Source organism: Excalfactoria chinensis, chromosome 2 (genome assembly GCF_039878825.1).
Source record: "Excalfactoria chinensis isolate bCotChi1 chromosome 2, bCotChi1.hap2, whole genome shotgun sequence".
NCBI classification, from domain to species: Eukaryota; Metazoa; Chordata; class Aves; order Galliformes; family Phasianidae; genus Excalfactoria; species Excalfactoria chinensis.
The window spans coordinates 21,343,366-21,364,520 of NC_092826.1; the positions used below are offsets into that span (position 1 = coordinate 21,343,366).

Below are 21,155 nucleotides of genomic sequence, written 5' to 3' on the forward strand. Positions count from 1 at the left end.
TATCTTATACATCCACAAACACTACTGCTTATGAGATGAACAAAAGTAGGTTTCAACTACTACACCGGCCAAAAACGAACTCTGGCTATTTAATAGGCTAAAGGTATTTATAAATAAAAATGCACTTTCATTGTCTAACAAACAAGTAAACATTTTTAAGTAATTACTTCTACTGCTCACACTTACCTTTCCAATAAGCTTGCCATAGCCAAAAGGACTCCTGCTTAGAAAGAGAGCAATATTAAAGGCAAGCTCACTTCCCAGTAGAGCAATATCCTGTTTCCCATTCCAAAAAGGCATACAGGAATTCACAATTACTGTGCATTTCCTACTCAACATTTCATGTTAAAGGTGCAGGCTATATTGTACAGGCTTAAAATAAATGCTATGCAGAACTCAGCATTGAGAATTGCTGCTGAAGAGAAGCACGTACTTTCCTGCAGATATTTATAGCCTTCTCTGCTCCTGTGATGAGCAATTTGGAGGGGTAAAGTACAGTCAACAGAAACTACATAGAGATTTTAGGCCTTTAAAGCTCCACAAGCCTAAACGTCCCATGACTCACTTTCTAGTAATTATTTTCATTAAATTCAATTTACCGATGAGCTAAAACTGGATAATAGGTACAGGAAAAAAAGCATGGAATTTGTATTAAAAATGCAGATATTTTGTTATCTATTTTTGAGCAATCACTAGTTTCTCTATATTGTGTCCTAAATTATGAGCTGAGATAATTTTCTGTCCTCATAACAGAAACCTAAAGCAAAAAACCAAACATGACAACTTGCAAGAGAACTGGGAAAGTCACTTTTAAGTACAGACAATAAGGTATGAGTTCCCAGCAGCTGTATCACTGAAGTAGTATCCCCAGAAAAGGCAGGGGTACAGATGATTTAGGGTCAGTAATATATTGAATGCAGAAAAGTAAATTCAAAATATTCCAAAAATTATAATGAAAGACATGAAGAACCTCAGAGAAACCACAGTTTCCAGCACCTCCAGATATTCAGTGCATATTCAGGTTTTGATCAAGATGCACACAGGCACTTTTATCTCATTTCTTGCTAAGACTAAAGAGTAAAGTTGTCACTCCATAAATCCAGATATTTTTTGGCACATTCGTCAGGCGAAGTACATACTTTGAAAAAAAAAGTAGAAATGAAGATGTAATCTTCGGGCTAAGAAAGCTTTTCTGCATTATGCATAAAGAGGAAAACGGGTGTAGGTATATTTGAATATGTTCTAAGATTCATATAAAGGATTTAGATCTCCATGCCTTCCTTCCAGAAGTCAGTAACTTTGGTAGCTGATGGAAAAAATAAAGTGATTTTCTCATTTCACTCTTGAATTTGCAGTCCAGGCTTAAAAATGTTACTCCTGTGCAAAATATTACACTTTAGCTTTAAAATGATCACAGGACAAAAAGAAAATCACATCTCATTAATAGACTACACAGCCTGGCAAAGACAAGAACTATTGTGCCCCAACCTTAGATTTAGGACTGTCTGGCTGTCTGACTTCTGGGAAACCATTTGAGTTCCCTTCTTTGCCCATTAGAAAAGACTTCCCACATTAATACTGTTTTTGTAAAGGAGAATCAGCAATTTCACAGTGCAGATAGGTATATTTAAATATATATAGCACCATGTGCAACTGCCCCGCATCCCTCCTGGCTGCAAAACAGCATTGCTTTAAAACAGATATGCTTAATAACCAATTTCTATTTCAAAGTAGCATTATCAGGACAAGAAATGTTTCTTATTATTTGTCATGATAAATAGCAAATGCAGATAGTAATGCAAATGCAAATAATGCAAGTAATGTAAATGCAAATAGTAACTACTAAACTGCACACATTTTGCAGATGAATTCTCAAGTGGCTAATCATCCTTAATGTCTTATTCTTGTCCTCCAATGGGACCTCAACTCTGCTATTAACTTACATTTTACATGCAGTATGAATTTTAATGCTGTGTTGTTAAATCATGCTACACCAAGCATGAGAGAGTAGGACAAGCATCACTGCCACTACTAGTGAATCTGAGGTCAATTCAAATAATGCTCCTCAACTCACCCTGCAAAGCAGCTGAAAAGACAGTACTTGAAGCCACCGTCCTTGCCTCTGTGCTGCCTTGCTCTTTGCAGTCCCTCCTCTAGAGTTGCCCTCTTTAGTTTCCATACACCTGTCTTTCACCTTTAGAAAATGCTCCCTGGTGATGAAAATTCACTGCACTTACCATAAAGCTCAGCCTGTCAATAACAAAGGCCAAGGACAGCAGCAAGTGGAGGCCCTGATAAAGCTCCTTACCCTTGCGCTCTTTGGAGTCATCTCAATTGCATCTTGCAGTTCCTGATCCCCAAGGCACAAAACATGCAGATTTTGCAAGTCAGGCAATCTTTTCTAATACCCGTATCACTGTACAGACACTGAGAAAGACAGAATGGAACACCAAAAAGACTTGGAAAATTTGAATATAACATAAACTAAGGAGGCTGGCTTGTTCTGAAGAGAAACCAAACTACAATCCAAAGACAGTGCAGGATATAAAGTTGTCATGGAGGTCCCTCTTCCATGTGCTAAGAGGATTAATAAGAAGGGAGATACCTCAAGTCCTCCACCAGGTGTTTGCACAACATATTTATGTAACTGCTTCATAGATGGTTAAATCTTCATGCAAATGGTTTGGAGTTTCCAGAAGTAACTGTGGACAAAATATTACTCCTTTCCATTACATACGTGGCCAACACATGTCGTGGATGCCCTGTCTGTGGAGATATTCACAGTTAGGCTGGACAGGACTCTGAGCACCTGATCTAGCTGTAGACAGGGGAGTTGGACCAGATGACCTCTAAAGGTCCCCTCCAGCAAAAAGCAACCCTATGATTCTATGATACACGGTCAAGCTCCTATATCATTTAGCAGAAAAGAGAACAAGAAAATCAAGAAGTTTTTCTTCCAGAAAGTCTTGAATTTTCCCATTCAAGAGTGCGCTGCGATACACGCATCATTAATTTCTATGCAGAAAACATTGTTCACTTCAACCAGCAATTAGTGGTAACATTTCTATCCTGTGCAATGATGAGATTTTTATGCTAATCATTATGCAGCAGTAAATTAATCATTTGGGCACATTTAGATGATATGTATATTTCATGAGACAGATATAGATATCAAGATCGGTTTGATATTTACTCATGGCAAATGGAGGATTCTCAAATTGTTATGGGGGGAGCATACTAACGAAATACACAGCCAGAAATATTTGCAGTGTAACAGCAGAAGAAGCTATTTCCTTGTCCCAAGAAATAGCTCACTTTCTTTGTTTTTAATTATTTTAGAGGAGGTAAAAATCTTGTGGGATTGCATAAAACCAAGTCATTCAAAGAGTGGCATTGAAATTCCAATAATGTTTTGACATATGAAGAACAAAAGCAGCAACTTGCTTTCTGATCCCGTATTTTTCCTTTTAATACTGGCAAAATTACCTTTGTTAAGTTATGTAGAATTAAAAAGAGACTTTTCATCAGCACTTGTGCTATCGTCTAGTTGGGTAAATGAATTATTTATCTACTCGTCCCTCTGTAACTATGCCTGAAAGATTTGCACTGTAGCAAGCAGGAAGCCTACCCAGGGGCCTCCCTTCTTCTCACTGGATGTGAGAGATTTGTAATACCTTCAGGAAAATGTTTATTTGAAATTGAAATTTTTTGACACGTATTTAAATACTACTCCTCACAGACCTTTGCATGCAAAAAGCAATCTAGTCCAAAGCTGACAGCATTTTATTTTATTGCAGGGAAAAATATTCATGGTCTCTGTATCTTAGAATGTCATCAGAATACTTACGAAAAGCACATATTTATGACAGCTGATGCTGACAATAATGGTAATAGAAATAATGTCCTCAGCTTCTACTGTCTCAGCTAAGGCAAGACAACAGTGCTGCAGTCGTATACAAGTGGAAAGTAATGTTGCTATACCTGGATCACTTAAGAAGTGTTCATGAACTGAAAATTGACTATCCTATATATGTTTAATTGCCGGCAATTTGTACAGCGTAATTGCTACAGTGAGCGGGGACAAAGATGAGCTGTTGCACAGCGAGTACAAAAATCCACAGGGAAAGACATTTATTAACATCTCTCCGTTATGGAAATTTTTGAGAAGTACATCTCAGTGAGCAAGGATATCAGGAGAATAATGCGAGCACCTGAAACTTAAGCTCTGAGAACTATTACAAGTCAGACAAAATAGAACAGGTGAATCTAAAAGATTGCATCTTATTTTAATGAAACCCTGCTTTTTTTTAGGGGAAAAAAAAAAAGTTTGGTTTTCAATTCAAGAAATATAAGTTTTAATTTTACTGTTAACATTAAGATTTCAATTTTAATTTTGAATTCCCTTTCCTTTTAACATCTCTACAGATCTTCTATGCATCCAGTGTTGCTGTGAAGGCTCAATTTTCATCCAGAGCATGACGACCTTCATTTTTAAGGCTGATCTTATTTAATTGATGAGCCAACATGCTCATCTTGGGGTGTATTGTGGAGTCAGTGCACATACAGCAGCATTGTTCTCCTCTCCAGAGAGAACTCCTGAGTCTAAAGACATCAAAAGATCTGACTGGAAGCATTTAAGAATTTAATTCACCTATAGAGGAAAAAAACCCACACAAATAAAGCCTGTTTTGAGGGGAGCACAGGTGAAGACTTATAACAACAAATATAATTTCACTGAAAACTCTCCTGAACCTCCGATGTGCAGAGCACCATACCTCAAGGAAAAAGGATTTAGCACAAAAATGAAGAAGCATCCAGTAATATCTGTGAAGATCAAAAGGTTGCACTCAGAGGCAGCTGAGGGTCCATCAGAGATACGCACCAGTAGCTACGCTTTCGTCACATAAGTAAGAAAAAGCAAACACACGTCATGCCTTGAAAGCAGAGGAAATTTTTGCTATCTTTCTTTAAATAGTATTTCTTCAAAAAAGAAATGGCAGGATGTCTCTAGGCACCCCTTATGTTCCTGAAATGGTTTGGAAGGAAAACTGAAATATTTAATACAGTTGATGTAAAGCCACTATTAGGGGGTTTATCGTGGTAAACAGGTATCACAGTTATTAATTAATTCCATAGAAATGAATGGCTCATCACTAAGCTATTGCTCAACACTGAACTCATAAACAGCACCAGAGATGGGCTGCCATTCTGTTTAACACTCTCTTACATTAGCTGTTTTGTGCTGATTAGACTGCAACAGTTGGTCACATCAGTAAGGCTGCCTGTTGCAAAACTTAAAGCAGAAGAAGTCACCAAGTCGCAAAGAAATGAGAAGAAATAAATGCCCCATAACGTTTCCCAACAGCAGTTGTATCCTATCTCTTGACACCTCTGAAAGTTTGAATATACATAATCTTTCAGCAGGAAAAACAAAACATCAACAAACAACCAAAAGCAAGAATCAAATTCCCACGTTAATTCTTCCTTGAAAGTGTCCAGGTGCCAGAGCCCTCTTGCCTCTGTTCCAGCAGAGGAGGGCACCCCAGCAAAAAGGGCTGCTCTGCGAATGGCTCCAGCAGCAGGAATCAAAATCTGCTTTTATACTTTGTTTGGACACCAGCTGGCTGGTGGTGAAGGTCACAGATCATAACTGTGATGGCTGTTTCTGGAACACTGTGGAGTTTCAGAGAAAAACTGCCACATGCAATTCTCTGCACGTCACCGTGGGGAGTTTTCCATCAGAAAGGACAAGACAAGACACAGATTTCTATGAGGAGGTGACTAAGACACATGGGAGCTGCTGCTTTATAGAGATCTGGATATCCTGTTATTGACTTCCTTTCCTCTTTCCTGGTTTATCTGAGTCTTGCAGTTACAAAGTAACTTTTATTAAGATTTAACAGCAGGAACGGAGTGAGCTATTAAAAGCCATACTATTTTACCAATTTGACCATTTTATCATACGTTACCATTAAAACACTGAACTGAAAAGCACATTATTACCTTAAAAGTGTAAGAAGAAAAGATTGTTATGTTAATTGCACATCATTTGAATACACAGACTGAAAGATGGAAAATAAACCCATAAATATGTACTCAACACAATGATTATTCTGATGCGACAAATTTATTCTGTTGTATTTTTCCTGCTGCAAAGGATCAGTTTGCATACAAACGATTACTTCGTCATACCAAAGAGATACCATTTCATCAGAAATTTTAAAAGTGTTCGGGAAACTTGAAGTGAAAATCACAAATGGAAGATGTTAAAAGAGCAAAAGGAACCAGGAATGTGAAAGAGCGTATATGCCTTGAGGAAAACAGACAAAATGCTGTGCAAAATCAGGTTGAAAAACGGAATTTCCCACAGCTGTAGACCACATGTATTAGGGGACTCACAGTCTTTACTGATGAACAGAAATCTTCTCTCTTGACGCTTTATTACCTTGGCAGCATCTCCTCCATGTCAGCAATTATATAGGAGACAACAGTCCAAACAGCAGCACAGAGATTCATCTGGTTTGGATCCTGAACTGTCATCGTGTCCCCTTGAGAATGATGAAACCAGAAGTATTTACTGAGGTCATCACGCAAGCTGGCACCTACCGAGAAAAATGGGCGATATTCCATTATAAGAATACAAATATTTAAAGCAGACAATAAAACTTGAAACCATTCCTGCACTGTTTATTATTAAATCCACATATAAAGTTACATATAATAACTGCTTAGAGCTGTGGCAAGTGCTGTTTGTAGGTTTATGTTAACTGATCTGAGTCTACATGTGGAGTAGAGACTCACACCAGGAGAAAGCTGCACTTCCCCAGAGAGTTTAATGTCCCCTGTAACGATGTGCATCTATTTTGCATCTATATATAAGACTACAATCCATACAATAACCCATCCACAGCAGCAATTCCTTCAGTTCTTAATTCCACAGAATTCTTTAGTCATGATACCTCGTATCAATATTTATGCCTACTCTGTTGATTAGTAACAGTTTAGCTACGAGTCCTTTTCTTGCTGTTACCTGCATGCAGAAAAGCTTTTTAATTCTGTTTATGAGTCTCAGTTCACCACAGTGATGTACTGTTTCAGAGCAGTTTTCCGGCTCACCTGAGATAACCCAGCACGCTACATCACAGTGGCTGTCAAGAGTCCCTGTCACCCAGGGGCAGACTCAAGATGGGTGACGGAAGCCACGACTCTTCATAGTCAGGAACAAATGGCTCCCTCTGGGACATAGAAAGGTCTGAGCTTCCTTGAGCAGTGTGTGCTCAGAGGGTTCAAATATTGCTGATGAGGAGCCACTCAAGGCCTCAAATAAGAATGAAAGCAAGAGAAGCGGAAGAAGCTGCTGTCCAACAGACACTGCAGCAGAGACACTGGTGAGGTGTTAGTGACTTCTCTTTCTGGCCCTCCTCCATGTGGTCCAGCATCCACTGACTCAATCCGACAACCTTTCTCCTTGCTATTACTTCACTTTGAGTTCACTATCTCTGCTCTTCTTTCTGGTTTTATCCCAGAACCCTAGGATGGCTGAAGCTGACAGGACCTTCTGAGCCTTCTGGGCTACCCCTGCTTTAGAAGGGACACCCAGAGCAGGATCCAGCCCCTAGAGGAGGACACCTCAGGACAACCTGTGCCAGTGCTCCAGCATGGTACAAGCCTGGTGCTCAGAAGGACCTTCTGTGCTTCAGTTTGTGCCCAGTGCCCTCTTGTCCTGGCACTGGGCACCACTGAACAGAGCCTTGCTCTGTCTTCTTAACATCAACCCATTAGGTGTTTATGTAGACTGATGAGGTCCCCCAGAGCCCACTCTCCTCCATGCTGAACAGGCCCAGCTCTCTTACTCTTCTCAGAGGAATCATAGAATCATAGAATGACCCGGGTTGGAAGGGACCTCAAGGATCATGTAGTTCCAACCCCCCCTGCCTAGCAGGGTCACCAAACATACACCTTTACTAGATCAGGTTGCCCAGGGCCCCATCCAACCTGGCCTTGAACACCTCCAAGGACGGGGCATCCACAACCTCCCTGGGTAGCAAGGAGGAGAGGGGCTCCAGGCCGTGCTGCATCTTCAAGGCCCAGCTGGACTCTCACCAGTATGCCAATATTGAAGAGTCCAAAACCAGACATAGATCTCATCTTCTTTCCATTTTATCAGCTTCCATTTGCTTTATATTACTGTAAAGTACTCTCCCATTATAAGAAAACTTTATCTATTTAGAAAATAAGTAAATGTGATATTTGCCAACACCATATCGATTTGCTGCTTGTGATTTCTTGGTGTGGAATCATTTTCCCTGAAAAACGCTGAGGTCTAGAAGGCCTGCAGCTCTCTTTGTAGGAAGTTGCTAGCACAAAAGCCTCTTTTCCTTGGATGTCCATAGAGCTGAGAAAACAAGTCCTGATATGAGTTCAAGAGTAAGAGCTATGGGCCACAGTCAGAAACACAGACTGAAATTACTCCTACTATATCAAGTAATATAGAAAAAAATCAGGACTGTTTGATTATAAGAAATAAATTATTCATATCTTTACTTATAAGCAGTGGAAAATCAGCACCAGATGATGAGGGCCTTGATAAATTCACATGCGTTCATAAGACTTGCTATAATGATTTCTCTTCACTGAGATGCGTGAAGCCTTTGGTGAGAATGAAAGAATTTCTTACAACATAACTGTACATTCCTGTAATACATCTCTTTTGATCACTCACACAGTCATCCAGGACACAGTCCAGCTTTTGCTGTGTAACTACTGTTGTAATGGGAACTAATGTAGACTGTTTGTTTCACTGCTCTTATAAGAGAGAATGAAAACACGAGTGGGTTTTTTCCCATCTGATATGAAGATCCCTTCATAAGACATGATATGCAGAAAGGCCAAAGGCTGCAACATATGCTTACATGGTTTTGTGACTTTATTTAAGAGGCTCTTCTTGCTCAAGAAACCTATTTACCGTTGACTTGAATCAAAGCAGTCCTGCCGAAGTCAATGGGTTTGTTACAGGTTCTGAATTATGCTCCAGTAATTGTAACATTCAATTTATGTCAACTCATGTTCACTTTTTAAATTTTATTGTGAATTACTTTAAATATATATAATCATGAAGTAATTGAGCTATGATAAATTCTTTAACTGATGGATTTCTGCCCTACAGAAGCATTACAAGTTAAGTCACTGAGGCAAATCCATCACAATTTTTGAACATTTTAATGAGAATCACAGCAAAATGAGTAGCCTGGAATTTCTAGTAGACATTTCACTAATCATAGTAATTATGAACTTAGAGAGTAGTGGTTGGTTTTTTTTCTCTGTGAATGGAACAAATATAAATGTTTACTTTGTAACATCTAACTCCGCAAAATGCTGAAATATCTGTTTCTCTAAACTGATATAAAAATAAGATAATGATGTAACTTTGACACCACGCAATTACCGTGTAAAAATTCATGCAGAAGGATTTGTTACAAAGCGTGTGAGTAGACAAAATATTAAAGGGTTCCTGATCTGGCTATGCTGACTCTTTAAAGTCTTAGGCTATTATTGAAGTCAGTGACCCGTAAACATCTTATGAGACTAATGAAAAGACCCAAAGAAAGCAGTTTCATCCTATGTAATTACAAACAAACATGAAAATCTGTATTCTTGGCTTGGAGTACAAGCGAAGCATACAACAGAGCACCCAGCACAAGCCTCTAGACATGAAACACCCTGGGACACAGATATGACTGTAAGCAATTTTCACGTCTCCTTCTCCAAATATGAGACCCCTCTATATTGATGTTAGTTGCCAGAAGATATTTATGGCTTTCAGAGGTCGCCAGGCTGTGGGAAGATGCTGAATATTGCCCCTTCACCAGCACATGTCCCAGACTGAGGTCAACCTGTGCAAATGATTGTGAAGAGGGAAATTCTGAGAGGCCATGTAGACTAAAGTCATGTCGGATTACCTAAATAAAGTCAGTGAGATCCCACAGCCCTTTTTCTAATATATGAACAGAAAAAAGAAATACTTTAAATACAAACAGTTATCCCACTGAATTTAGGTGAAAGGGAGAGAATGCTGCACACTACTTTGGACAGCAAGATTTCAGTGTAGGTTGGCTTGCTGACCTTAGTGGATCCAACATAGACACTGCATTAACTCTTCTCAAGCAAAATCTGGCCAGTAGCCACATTTGTCACTTCCAGAAGTCTGAAAGGTAGTGAGAAATTGGGAAAATTCACCTGTGTACAAATTTTAAAGCACTAATTACCAACTAGTTTGTGCTGGTTTGTTGTTGTTGTTGTTTTTTCCCACCAGAGAGTATTGTTGTTACTATTTAGATGGTGTAATCTCCCCGAGGAACAGCAGATACATACAGTAACAAATGGAAGTTTATTTTTGCAAGCTATATAAACTAGCAGTCAAGTAAAACAGGCGAGTAGCTGCGTCTCATAGATCTGCCAATAAATTATTTACCCATCTCCATGCCAGCCACCTACAAAGTGGGTACCAACAGCCTCACAAGAGTGCTGAACGGTCTAATTAAGTACTTAAAAATCCTCCAGATGGGAGGTGTTACACAGGTATACATCAGGTATTTAGCTCTGATTTCCAGGTGGAACCAATTCACAAACAGAAAAAAACAGTGATGGGCTCCATGCTCCACTGTTACATTTTATGCTCTTTTCTGTTTTCCTTCTGTTCCAGATTGCAGAGCAAGAACACCCATAAAGAAAAAGGGAATGTTTGCCAAACAACCTTCTTTAATTGGCCTTTTTTCAGTCTGTTCACATTTACAGAGATGGAAATCACATGAGGAGCACTGCTAGCCAATAAGGAATTTAGTGAGAAACTGCTTTTAGCTGGATGTAGTAAATGTTATAGCATGAAAACAGGGAATGTTAAAAGCAGCTGCCAAATACTGTACTTATTCAAATGCAACAAAAATACTGGAAATCAAAACCTGAAAATAATTAATCACAGTTTCAGTAAGATACTACGTAGATAATTCATAACTCCATTACAGAATGGCAGGAATCCCTCTTTAGCAGAGCGGTGCATTTTAGCTGTCTAAAGGCTGCCACTTAGGGCCATTTCTGACTCCCCAAAAGCCTGAGAAGAAACATCTCAAGTCTCGGTAATTGCAGAGGCCAACAGTCTGCTCTTCGGTTGGACCGTGTATTTGCTTAGGGGCCTAAAGTAGACTTGGCTGGGATCTCCTTGAGGCAGCAGGGCACTGCCTCGCTCATCTGCCTTTGTTGGGAAATGCTCACACTCAGATAATGCCAATGACTTCTCAGTCTGGGCTTTTGGGCTTCTTCGTTGTGGGGGTTTTGCCTTTTTGTTCTTCTGCTCTCAACTCCTGAGATAATTTCACTATACAAGACTTTCTAGTGAGCACCAAGCAAGCTGCTGGTGAAACTGATTTTGTCCTCAGGTTACAGAGCAGAGCAGCAGAGCTTGTCCAGTTTACGTCATTAAGGCAATTCTCCTTAAAAGATACAACCAGCATAAGCCCTTCTGTGACCAGATGCCTGTTGAAAACTCAGATTACACTGAGGGGTTTGGGGCAGTGCTGGTGTCATCTGAGTTGGCAAAATCATTAATCACAGGGGTCCCCTTAGCACAGCAGGCAGGTGTCCTGTGATCAGACCCCACTTCTAGGAAACGTATCACTACCAGGTGTTGCAGGCCTGCTACATACTACTCAACCAGTCACTCAAACATAAACCCAGCTTACTCCTTCTCTCTTCCTCAAGTGCTGCATCGTCCTTTGAGACTAGTCATATTCCAAGCTTTGCCATCAAATGCAAGTGCTTCTTCACAGATCAATTCATCATCATGAAGCTATGAGAAAAACAGGGCAATGGTATAAAACTACACCAAAGCAGTCAATTTCTTTTTACTTTATGAATGTGAACTATGGTCACTGTTTCCAGAAGCAATAACCAAAAGTAACAACCTGATGCTGCTCCCATTGCAAACCTTTCCATTAGTTCTGTTTGAGACTTGCCTGAGCCACAGTCATGACTATGCCCTGCTCCCAGATGGTGGTAACTGTGTGCAGCAGGAATAACACTTGCCACATTCTGCACTGCTGCACCAGGGGCCTCATCTCCAGGAACCGCATCTATATGGAGCTCTGTGCTGAAGAGAGCGCAATGGAGGCCACCAAGATGCTGAGGTGCCTTGAGCAGTTGTTCTGTGAGAAGAAGCTGAGAGAGATAGGACTGCTCAGCCTGGAGAAGAGAAGGCTCAGGGGATCTCATCAGTGGGTATACCCACCCCATGTGATTCTGCTATCCCTGGTGCCAATTCAGACATCTCTTACAACAGATACACCATACATACATTTTTCAGTTCTCTTTTTGCTCCTTCATGTCTGGAACCCATTTCTCAAGTCTCTGCATGACCAGCTATTTTACAACAGTTTGCTGCACTGCATAAGGCAGGTAAAAGCAGCTGCTCTGGTAACTGATGTATTTTCAGTAATCAGCTGTGTAAGAGTATCCACACACACACACTGAGGAATTCTGAAAAACAGTCAATTCTTTCTAGCTCTGATCTCAGCATGAAATGCACGCTGTGAATATTAATCGGCCAGTGAGCAGAATATTTACCTGTCTTGCAACATATCTTCATCAAACAGCAATTTTTCACACGTTAATAAACTGTCTGCCACATTTTTCTCTTGCTAACTTAATTAGATGAGATAGTGCTATTGAGATACAAGGATGAATGAATCACAGAGTGAATGATGAGTGTGTCAGTTATGACCACTGCTTCTTGTCAATCAGCCAGGCACACTACTGCCTTGGTACACATTGCTGTAAGTAGTCATCATTGGAACTGAACTCCACAGACAGACATTTAAGCTTTAAAATTACTTCTCATTTGTGCAATGAATCGAATATTAGTTAGTGATTATGAGCAAAGACAGTTTCCATACAAACTGAGGTATCTCCAAGGGGGAAAGCATGTAATATCTGCTAAGTATTTTTTTTTTCAGTGCAAAATGTTTTGCATTATATTTCTCCATACATTTGTTTTCATTTTTGTTTTATACACCAAATAAATGTAATTGCCAAAAGAAGCCCAATGTAAGTCATGTAGTAAGCATGTCTGCTGTACTGCCCTACCAACAGGCTCCCAGCTGTTTTTGCTTTCAAATGAATTTTGTAACACAAGAATTCAGTGAAACGTTCATATACTACTGTTTGTGTCAGGTCTCCTGAGTGTGTCGGGTCTTCAATACTAGAGTTGGATCTTTGGGATACTGACCCCCATGATCTCTGTATGTACACTGCCATATGTAGTGAAGTTAATGTGCTAATAAATAACAATGTATAAGCAATGGTGTAACTTTTTTAGATCTCATTTTACAGCAATCCCTAGAGGAGATGACAGAATTGCCACTCCACTGTTTCACACAGTATATTTATTTACCTCTCGAATGAAAAAAGAAAAAAAAGACTCCAGTTCAGAAGAGCATACACTGTAAATAGACCAGAGGGACTGCAGGGTAAGAGAGGCATGCAGAGATGAAATGGCACATCCATTTTCTCACAGCAGCTGAGAAAGAAATAAATGCTAAACATCTGAGCTTAGGCTAGTGCCCTGTTGAGCAAGATATGCTACCTCCTAACAGCAAAGCTAGAAATGCCTCCACAAAGGATATTTTGTTCAAGGTTTCCAAAAGTACGTGAAGCTCAAAGAAAAGCCTTGTAAGATTACTTTCGTCTGTACACATGACATCTTCCAAGTGCCTACATCTTCTAGCTTCATCTTAATGTCAAATCTGCAAAAAGAACTGCCGATAGTGAGTTGTAAATACAAATATCTGAACTGAAACTTTATTTTTATTTCTGCACTAATTTCCTGGCTACAAAACAGATTGCTTTTTTTTTTCATCCATTTTTTTTCCCTTCAGAAACACAAAAACTCCTTGACTATCAAATGGACTCCAATCTCAGGTCTTTTTAACATCAATGGTACTACTCAGGAATGTACAAAAACAAAAACAATGCCCACGCAATAAAAGAAGACTTGACAAAATACATATATATATGTTCCTTATGCTGAGTACTCAGAATAAAATAGGCAAAGGGATGCAGCATAGTCCTCTACGTAGCTAAGAACTCCTATGTATCAGGAAAGCATAAAATAAGTGTTCTCTGGCTTACACCAGACAGCTAACTCAGCTTTCGTGCTCCCTGTGAAATGGGGGCATGGGGTTACGTATATACCCACGCAGTAACAGAATCAACAGGCTCTCACTTTTCATAAGCAGAGCACTGCTGTCCTGAACGTTTCGAAAGGTCAAAACTGCAGGGAAGAGGTGAAGAGACACATGATTTTTCCTCAAAAGGGTATGTGTCAAAGAGCTATCAAAAAAACCCCCACCACCTGTAGACAAAAGATTTGAACAGGAATAACATTTCTTACTCTACTTTTTGTTTTGTATCTTTCTAAATCCCAGCAACATCTCACATCCTAAATGGTCAGGCATTAAAACGACTACAGTCATACTTCTGTTTATCACGGGCTCAAGGGAAGACTACACCCCCATGGCCCCAAGGGGCATCTCACTGCTTGTGCTGCTGCTGCCTGACGCTCTGTGAGCTGCTCTCAGTGATAAGCAATCTTCAGAACCATTTCACTTACAAAAACCCAATTTTTGTAGAAACTTCCTGCATGTGTTTCAGTGCACGTATTTACCTCTTCTTTCACATGACAACCTGTAGTTGATAGCTGGCTATAATGCCAATTATTTCATTACCTATTTTTCAAGTATGCAGAGACAATGGAGAACATGACTGCTGTTTAGTGGGGCACTGACAGCATTTGCTCTCCTGTCATTTAGTCTCAAATGATGAAATTACAGGCTAAGTTGCCCAAGTTTCATGGCTAGAGACACTGAAATGGTTTCCAGTACAGAGCTTATAAATAACATCAGAAGTCCTGCTGTTTCACCTCCTGAGTCATTCTCTCAAAAGTCTTTAAAATTCATGATTCAAACAACAAGGCAGACAGAAAGCTTTCAGTCCGTTGTTTCAGTGGCTAATTAAATGAAACTGCAGTGTAAGGGAGACAATGTGAAGCATGTATTATTTCTTGTTTTGCCAAATGCATTGGAGAATCAATCCTCTGGATACGCTAAACAGACTAAATTACAGCTCGGGATTATCACAGTTATGTTTGCAACACATTAACCTTTCACTCATTGCAGTGAAGGAAAAGTGGCAGCTGGAGATTCAAACTATGCTTACAGAATAGAATTCTATAATATCAGGTCTTGGGAAAGTAAGTCGTTCTACCAACTTTGCTGAATTGATCCTCCATAGACTCACTAATCCAAACTTTGAACCTTCGAACCAAGGCACTTCCTAATATGAGATATTTGGCACATTTTCAGTTTGTCATCAGTATATTTTGCCAAGCTGCTGTTCACTCTGTTTGTAACACCCGAAGTCCAAAAAAAAAAAAAGGGTGTCTAGGAAGCCTAATAGTCATTCCTCCATTAGGAAAACTGGCAATTTATTTCTACCTTCTTTTAATCAGGTACTCTGATAGAGAGTTGTGATAGAACTCTGCAAGAAGGAAATATCTCTATCTATCCTACTAGTGTATTTCTCTAAAAGTCTTTTAAGCTGCACTTCACTGACAAGATACAGTTACAAAAACAGTTATAAACTCCAAAAAAAACCCACTACAAGATCAGCGAGGCATAACAACTTTCTTCACAGGCATCGCTGATTATTCTGCTTCTTTCATATTTTCTGTCCTTGCAGCCAATAGAATCATGGAGTCACAGAATGGTTTGGGTTGGAAGGGACCTTAGAGCACACTTAAATGTCAACCCCCTGCAGTGGGCAGAGCTGCCCTCCAGTGGATCAGGCTGCCAAAGGCTCCATCCAACACGGTCTATGGCTGTAGCATACACAGCTGCCCTCATAGTGAAGAATTTCTTCCTAGTGTCTAATCTAAAGCTATCCTCTTGTAGTTTAAAGACATCACTCCTTTTCCTGCCACTACACTCTCTGATAAAGTTTCCCTCCAGCTTTACTGTAGGCCCCTTTAGGTATTGGAATGCTGCTAGGTCTCCCTTCTCCTGGCTTTTTTACCACCCTGGCTCAATGATTCACAGATCCTTACTTAGGCAGGGCTTTTCAATTTAATATTATATACCTGTATGAATTGTAGGAATGCATTCAGTATATTTAAATACGGTTTATTTTATTTGTGCTTCATTTAAAATGAGCTACGTGACCACCTATGTTACATAGAGACTACTTAACAAAGCTGGTATTTTCAGAACTGGTTTTCAGATTTGTAAACTCTTCACATTTTGCATTCTCTTTAAAGCATTACTTAAGATGGATGAAAGGCATTGCAAAATTGACAATTTCTCTACTCTAGAATTTGTCTTCATGCACTTATTTATGCCTCAGTTCAGTAAAGCGGTTAAAATTTGAGCATGTAATTTACTGATAAGGCTTTAAATATTGCACATGAGGGTTAAGTGAAGTACTTTGTAAGACTGGGACCCACATGAACCATCCTTCCCAATCTAATGCATTCTTATATATTTCTATACACACTGTATAACTGTTCCATTGTGTTAATGCTATGGACTTGCTAAGAAACTCAAAGTGTTAATGTGCTTTCTATAGCACCTTCCACTAGCCGAGGAGCTTGCTGTCAGTGCCGAGCAGAAGACTTATTCTACAGAGAAACTCTGTGCTATGAAATTCCAAAGACACCCAGGCATTCAGAGGAAACACGCACTTCCTGGGATATGTTAAAGCTCTGATGCGGTGAGCTGGAACCAGAGGAATGAGCCACGTATCAGGGCTTATTTCATCATGTGTTTCTTCAGGAACCATATGTATTCATATTTTCAATCACTTTAAGAAACGTCCTTGTATTTCACATATAATGGAGGTTTTACCTAAGCCAAATTTGCAGCCCAGTTTAATACAAGCCTTTAGAACTGCTTTCCCAGAGGAGGTACCAGACTCAGAAAAAACATTGAGCTTTCCCTTGAAGACTCTAATCTCTGCTGGACACAAATGCAAGTGGATGCTTAATCACAGACTTCCTGCAGGGACTCTCCAGCAATTTGCTAACTCCTAGGAACACTAAATTCAAAGCACCTGGCTTAGCAGAACTTTCCTCTGTCCAGATGGTGACCAAAGCCTTTTAGCAACTAGCCTGGTGATGAGTAGTCATGGAGAAAAATGATCACCCCTGCTGTTTGGAAAACACATTTTAAGCAAACCACGAGTTAGTTATATTTTATACAACACACAAAAAAATGCATATTTATACAATCACACCAGCAGGATAAGCAATGTATTTTACTGCCTCATCGCTGTCATACCTGATTGAAACTTCAAACACTTGAAGGGGATGGTAGATTTTAGATGCAGAACTGTGAGACAGGGCTGGTAGAACACTGTGACTACAAGGACAAAACATAATTATATCTACTGTTACTGATTAATGCATTCTATGGAATTAAACCCATATAAGCTATTTCCTAATAAATGTTAGATGCTCCAGATATTGATGATGAAATATCTCTTTCTACAAACCAGTGTATGTGTAACTAGTTTGTTATTAATAGAAAAACAGAGAGGTACTTGAAACAAAGTTCAGCTCTGATCTTATCTCAAGGTTCAGGGTAGTTCAGACCTGTGGTTGAGTGCCCTTCCTAAAACAAAGTTCCAGTAAATCGCCCCATTATGATATGCAGATGGTGGTATTCTATGGGCTGTGAACAAAAAGAAGCAGGAAAGAAGAAAAAGCAATTGAAACCAACGTTTCTATGTTCTTAAACAATAACATTCATGTATACATATACATATATACATATATATATATATATTTTATTTTTTTTTCAGCAAAGCTACAAAGAAAGAACATATTTTAACCCCCAAAAAGGAATTAACGTACAATCAAGACAGCCACTACAACACCGTTGGCTGCAATTACAGAATCTCTGCTTTCATATTTCATGAAGAGACACAGGACTACCTACAGAAAAGGTGAAATTCAAGGACGCTTGTGCTCTAAGGGTGGGAAGGACAGAAAATCCAGACACCTGCTCACACTCTGTACCACCTAACTGGATGTGGACTCTGACTAATCCACACTGTACTGTTTATATCAGAAAAACACAGAGTAAATAAAGCCAGGTCCCTCTTTAGCAAAATTCTTTCTGCCAGTAAATTTGAGCTGCTGTGAAAAGCCGTTTTACCACAGTGCAAACATGCTGAGTCACTTGTCGCGATGCAAATACATTAAAAGATCAGTCACAAAGGTCAGAAAGATCACTGAGAGATGCTGATAATTAATTTTAAGTTGTAAGGTTGCTCCCTTTCAGTGACAGAACCTCAGTCTCATCAGTAAGTGAAAATACCGTTTGCCTTAAAGAGAGGTGTACCGCTTTCTCTGTGCCACATGCTCTGGATATACCATTTTTTTTTTTTTCCCTTACTATTTTGTCATTTTATTTATTTATTTTAATTTATCCAAATGAAATCTACATGGGGGGAAACTCAGACAGGAAACCGTATGAGTGAAACTTTCCAGAAGCACAAGATGGCACTCGCGTATCCTGCCACCCCTGGATGCTGTGAGTGCACCTTTGAAATCCTCCTCCAGATATGATCTGATTATCTCCACTGCAACCATATTATTGCACAAATCAAGACTCAATAGGTATTTTTTATCATTAGGGAGTAAGAATGCCCAAGGCCTCATTTTAAATTATATGCTAATGTTGCTCAGCGCAGCTTTTTCTGGAATTGCGTGAGCAGCTCCAAATGGCACATTTTATATATGATGCAACAAATGTGGATAATTTGATAAGACTGACTTTATGCAATACTAAGTAAACTTAGTTTATTAGTTCAAACACTCCCTGCCACTCTTCTGATATAGTATGACCGTCCTAACACTCTGAGCAGTGTTTTCAGTTGTATAAATAGAAGAAACTTGGATATGATTTTAAGTCAAAGAAATCAGGGCAAGTACCCTCTTGTAAAGCTGTTTATTGTGTGGTTCTCAAAAACCATCTACAGCCTGATGTAGCAGGACAAAAGAGCCAGTGATGAGGGTTGGTAGCAGCCTAAAACAAGTCATGTAACTGCAAGACTATTTCTAAATGACTGCAATTAGTTTAATAGAGAAAGCTATAGTACAGTCCCTCAAAAAATCTTAATCTCCACATTGCTACACTTACCTTACATGGGAGAAAGGCATACTCCCCACATTCATCTTTTCATACCCAGATTCCAAATTGACAGATGCTTGGACATTAAATCCAGATATGATTGTTTTGGATCTCTATCCTCACCTTCTTTCTCGACCTTTTGATTACTCTGCTAACATACACCTTTATAATCAATTGAAACGTTTGCTATTCTAATTTAACCACTAAGAAAAGGCTGAGAATGTAGAAAAGTTCAAAACATTCAGGTTTCATTGGAAAAGAGGAGAGTAACAACTTTGTTTCCTGTCAAATACATATATTGAAAACATCTTTAAACACAGCAAATATGTACGCTAACCCACACATAATTTAAAACCTTTCAGGAGCCAAACTATTTATTTCCATGGAAATTACAACAGATACGAAGAGCACAATAATGCTATTTGATAGAGCAAACTCTCAGCTACAAAACACTGCTACAAAACAAGCTCCTGCTGAGGGCTGCGTCTTGAACTTTTTCTTTGATATGGAATTCACATTGCCACTCCACAGACTGCTGTTTTGAGCTATGGAGACAACACCACGTCTCATCACCATTAATGATGTGATCCAGGAAACTGTAACCTTCAGTCTCATATTGGTTCAACAGATCCTGAGGGACTTGCATACAGTGTTCTTTCTGTTCCTGTGTGAGCATTTGTGGGACCCACCTGGAGCAAACTTTGTGATATTCCAATCTTGCCATAGATGTTTCCAAAGCACTGAAGCATTGCTTGTAATCCGCCAGTTTGTGCTGATGAGCTGATCTAGACTCTTCACTTCATGGTGTGACAGCTGTACGTGGCCATCTGGAACATGCCTTGTTTTTCATGTCACCAGTGTTGATATGCACCACCCACTGCCTCACTGTGCTCACATCCCCTGTTTGGTCTCTATAAACGTGCAGAATGTGTTGATGAATGTCAGTGCAATTCCTCAGTCTCCACATGGAAGAATTCAGTGACACACCTTCGCTTCATACACACTTCCATGTCAGAGAATGTTTTGTTAACTGTCCCTCTGCTGCCATCTGTCACATGGCAACAACATGTAATGTGATATTGGTGGGAAGGCTCAACCTCTACTGTCATACAACCAACATCTACCTCCAATGTCATGGGCTGAAATCGTGAAATACGAGGCACTACTTTTAGAGCATCCCTCATAGTACTCACCACAGACTAAAAGAATGGTAATGAATACTCACTCAAGCTAGAACAAAGGGTGCTGCATATAAATGACATCTGAAAGAAACACTTTTAACGCTTGTCTAATATATATCTTACTTTCATATCCTCACTTTTAAACCGCCAGACATTGGACAGAAAAAGGAAAAGGGGATGATTTTTTCTCCCTTTAGAATTGGTACTTTCAAAATAGTTTATGCAGCATAATCATGACCAATGATTGCTTGAATACTTTGTATTTCCCACCCTGACAAGGAGCATCACAGAAGAAAAAAAGGCAGGTCTCATTAGTCCTGTGTAGCCCAACCTCAAGCTCAAGTGGTACCAGATTCCTCAGAAGAGGTGGAAAAAATACCATCTTCTCAAAGAAGCAGCCACAGAAATCACAATGCGCTGACTGAAGAGTGGGAAGCTTTCTGCTGTCATATATTCTTTTCAGGGTCAAAAATACACCAGGACAATTTTAAATGAGTAACTCATGGCAGGTAAGTGCAGTCACGTTGTTCGTGGGCTGACAGACTGCAATCACTGCCCGCTGATGCCAGCAGGGACCAGAGCTGGGACTCCAAATATGGCTCAGGGTTTTAAAAACCACAGTGTAGCACAGAAGGCAATAATAATTATTTCAATAATTAGATTCTGTCTTGTGCTGTGTACCAAGAGTCCAAGGCTTAACTGGAATTAAAAGAAGCAACCAGAGCACCTTAGAAGCAAT

General features: G+C 39.6%; 1 protein-coding gene across 1 annotated transcript in view; it reads right to left on the reverse strand.

Moving 5' to 3' along the window:
- Positions 1-6,104: 6,104 nt before the first annotated feature.
- The window catches only part of CPQ (carboxypeptidase Q), a 153,201-nt gene continuing 138,150 nt past the window's right edge, over positions 6,105-21,155 (reverse strand). The window contains exon 8 of the mRNA XM_072328974.1: positions 6,105-6,602. Coding sequence (XP_072185075.1) covers positions 6,442-6,602 — 161 coding nt within the window. The 3' untranslated portion in view covers positions 6,105-6,441. The remainder of the gene's footprint in view (positions 6,603-21,155) is intronic.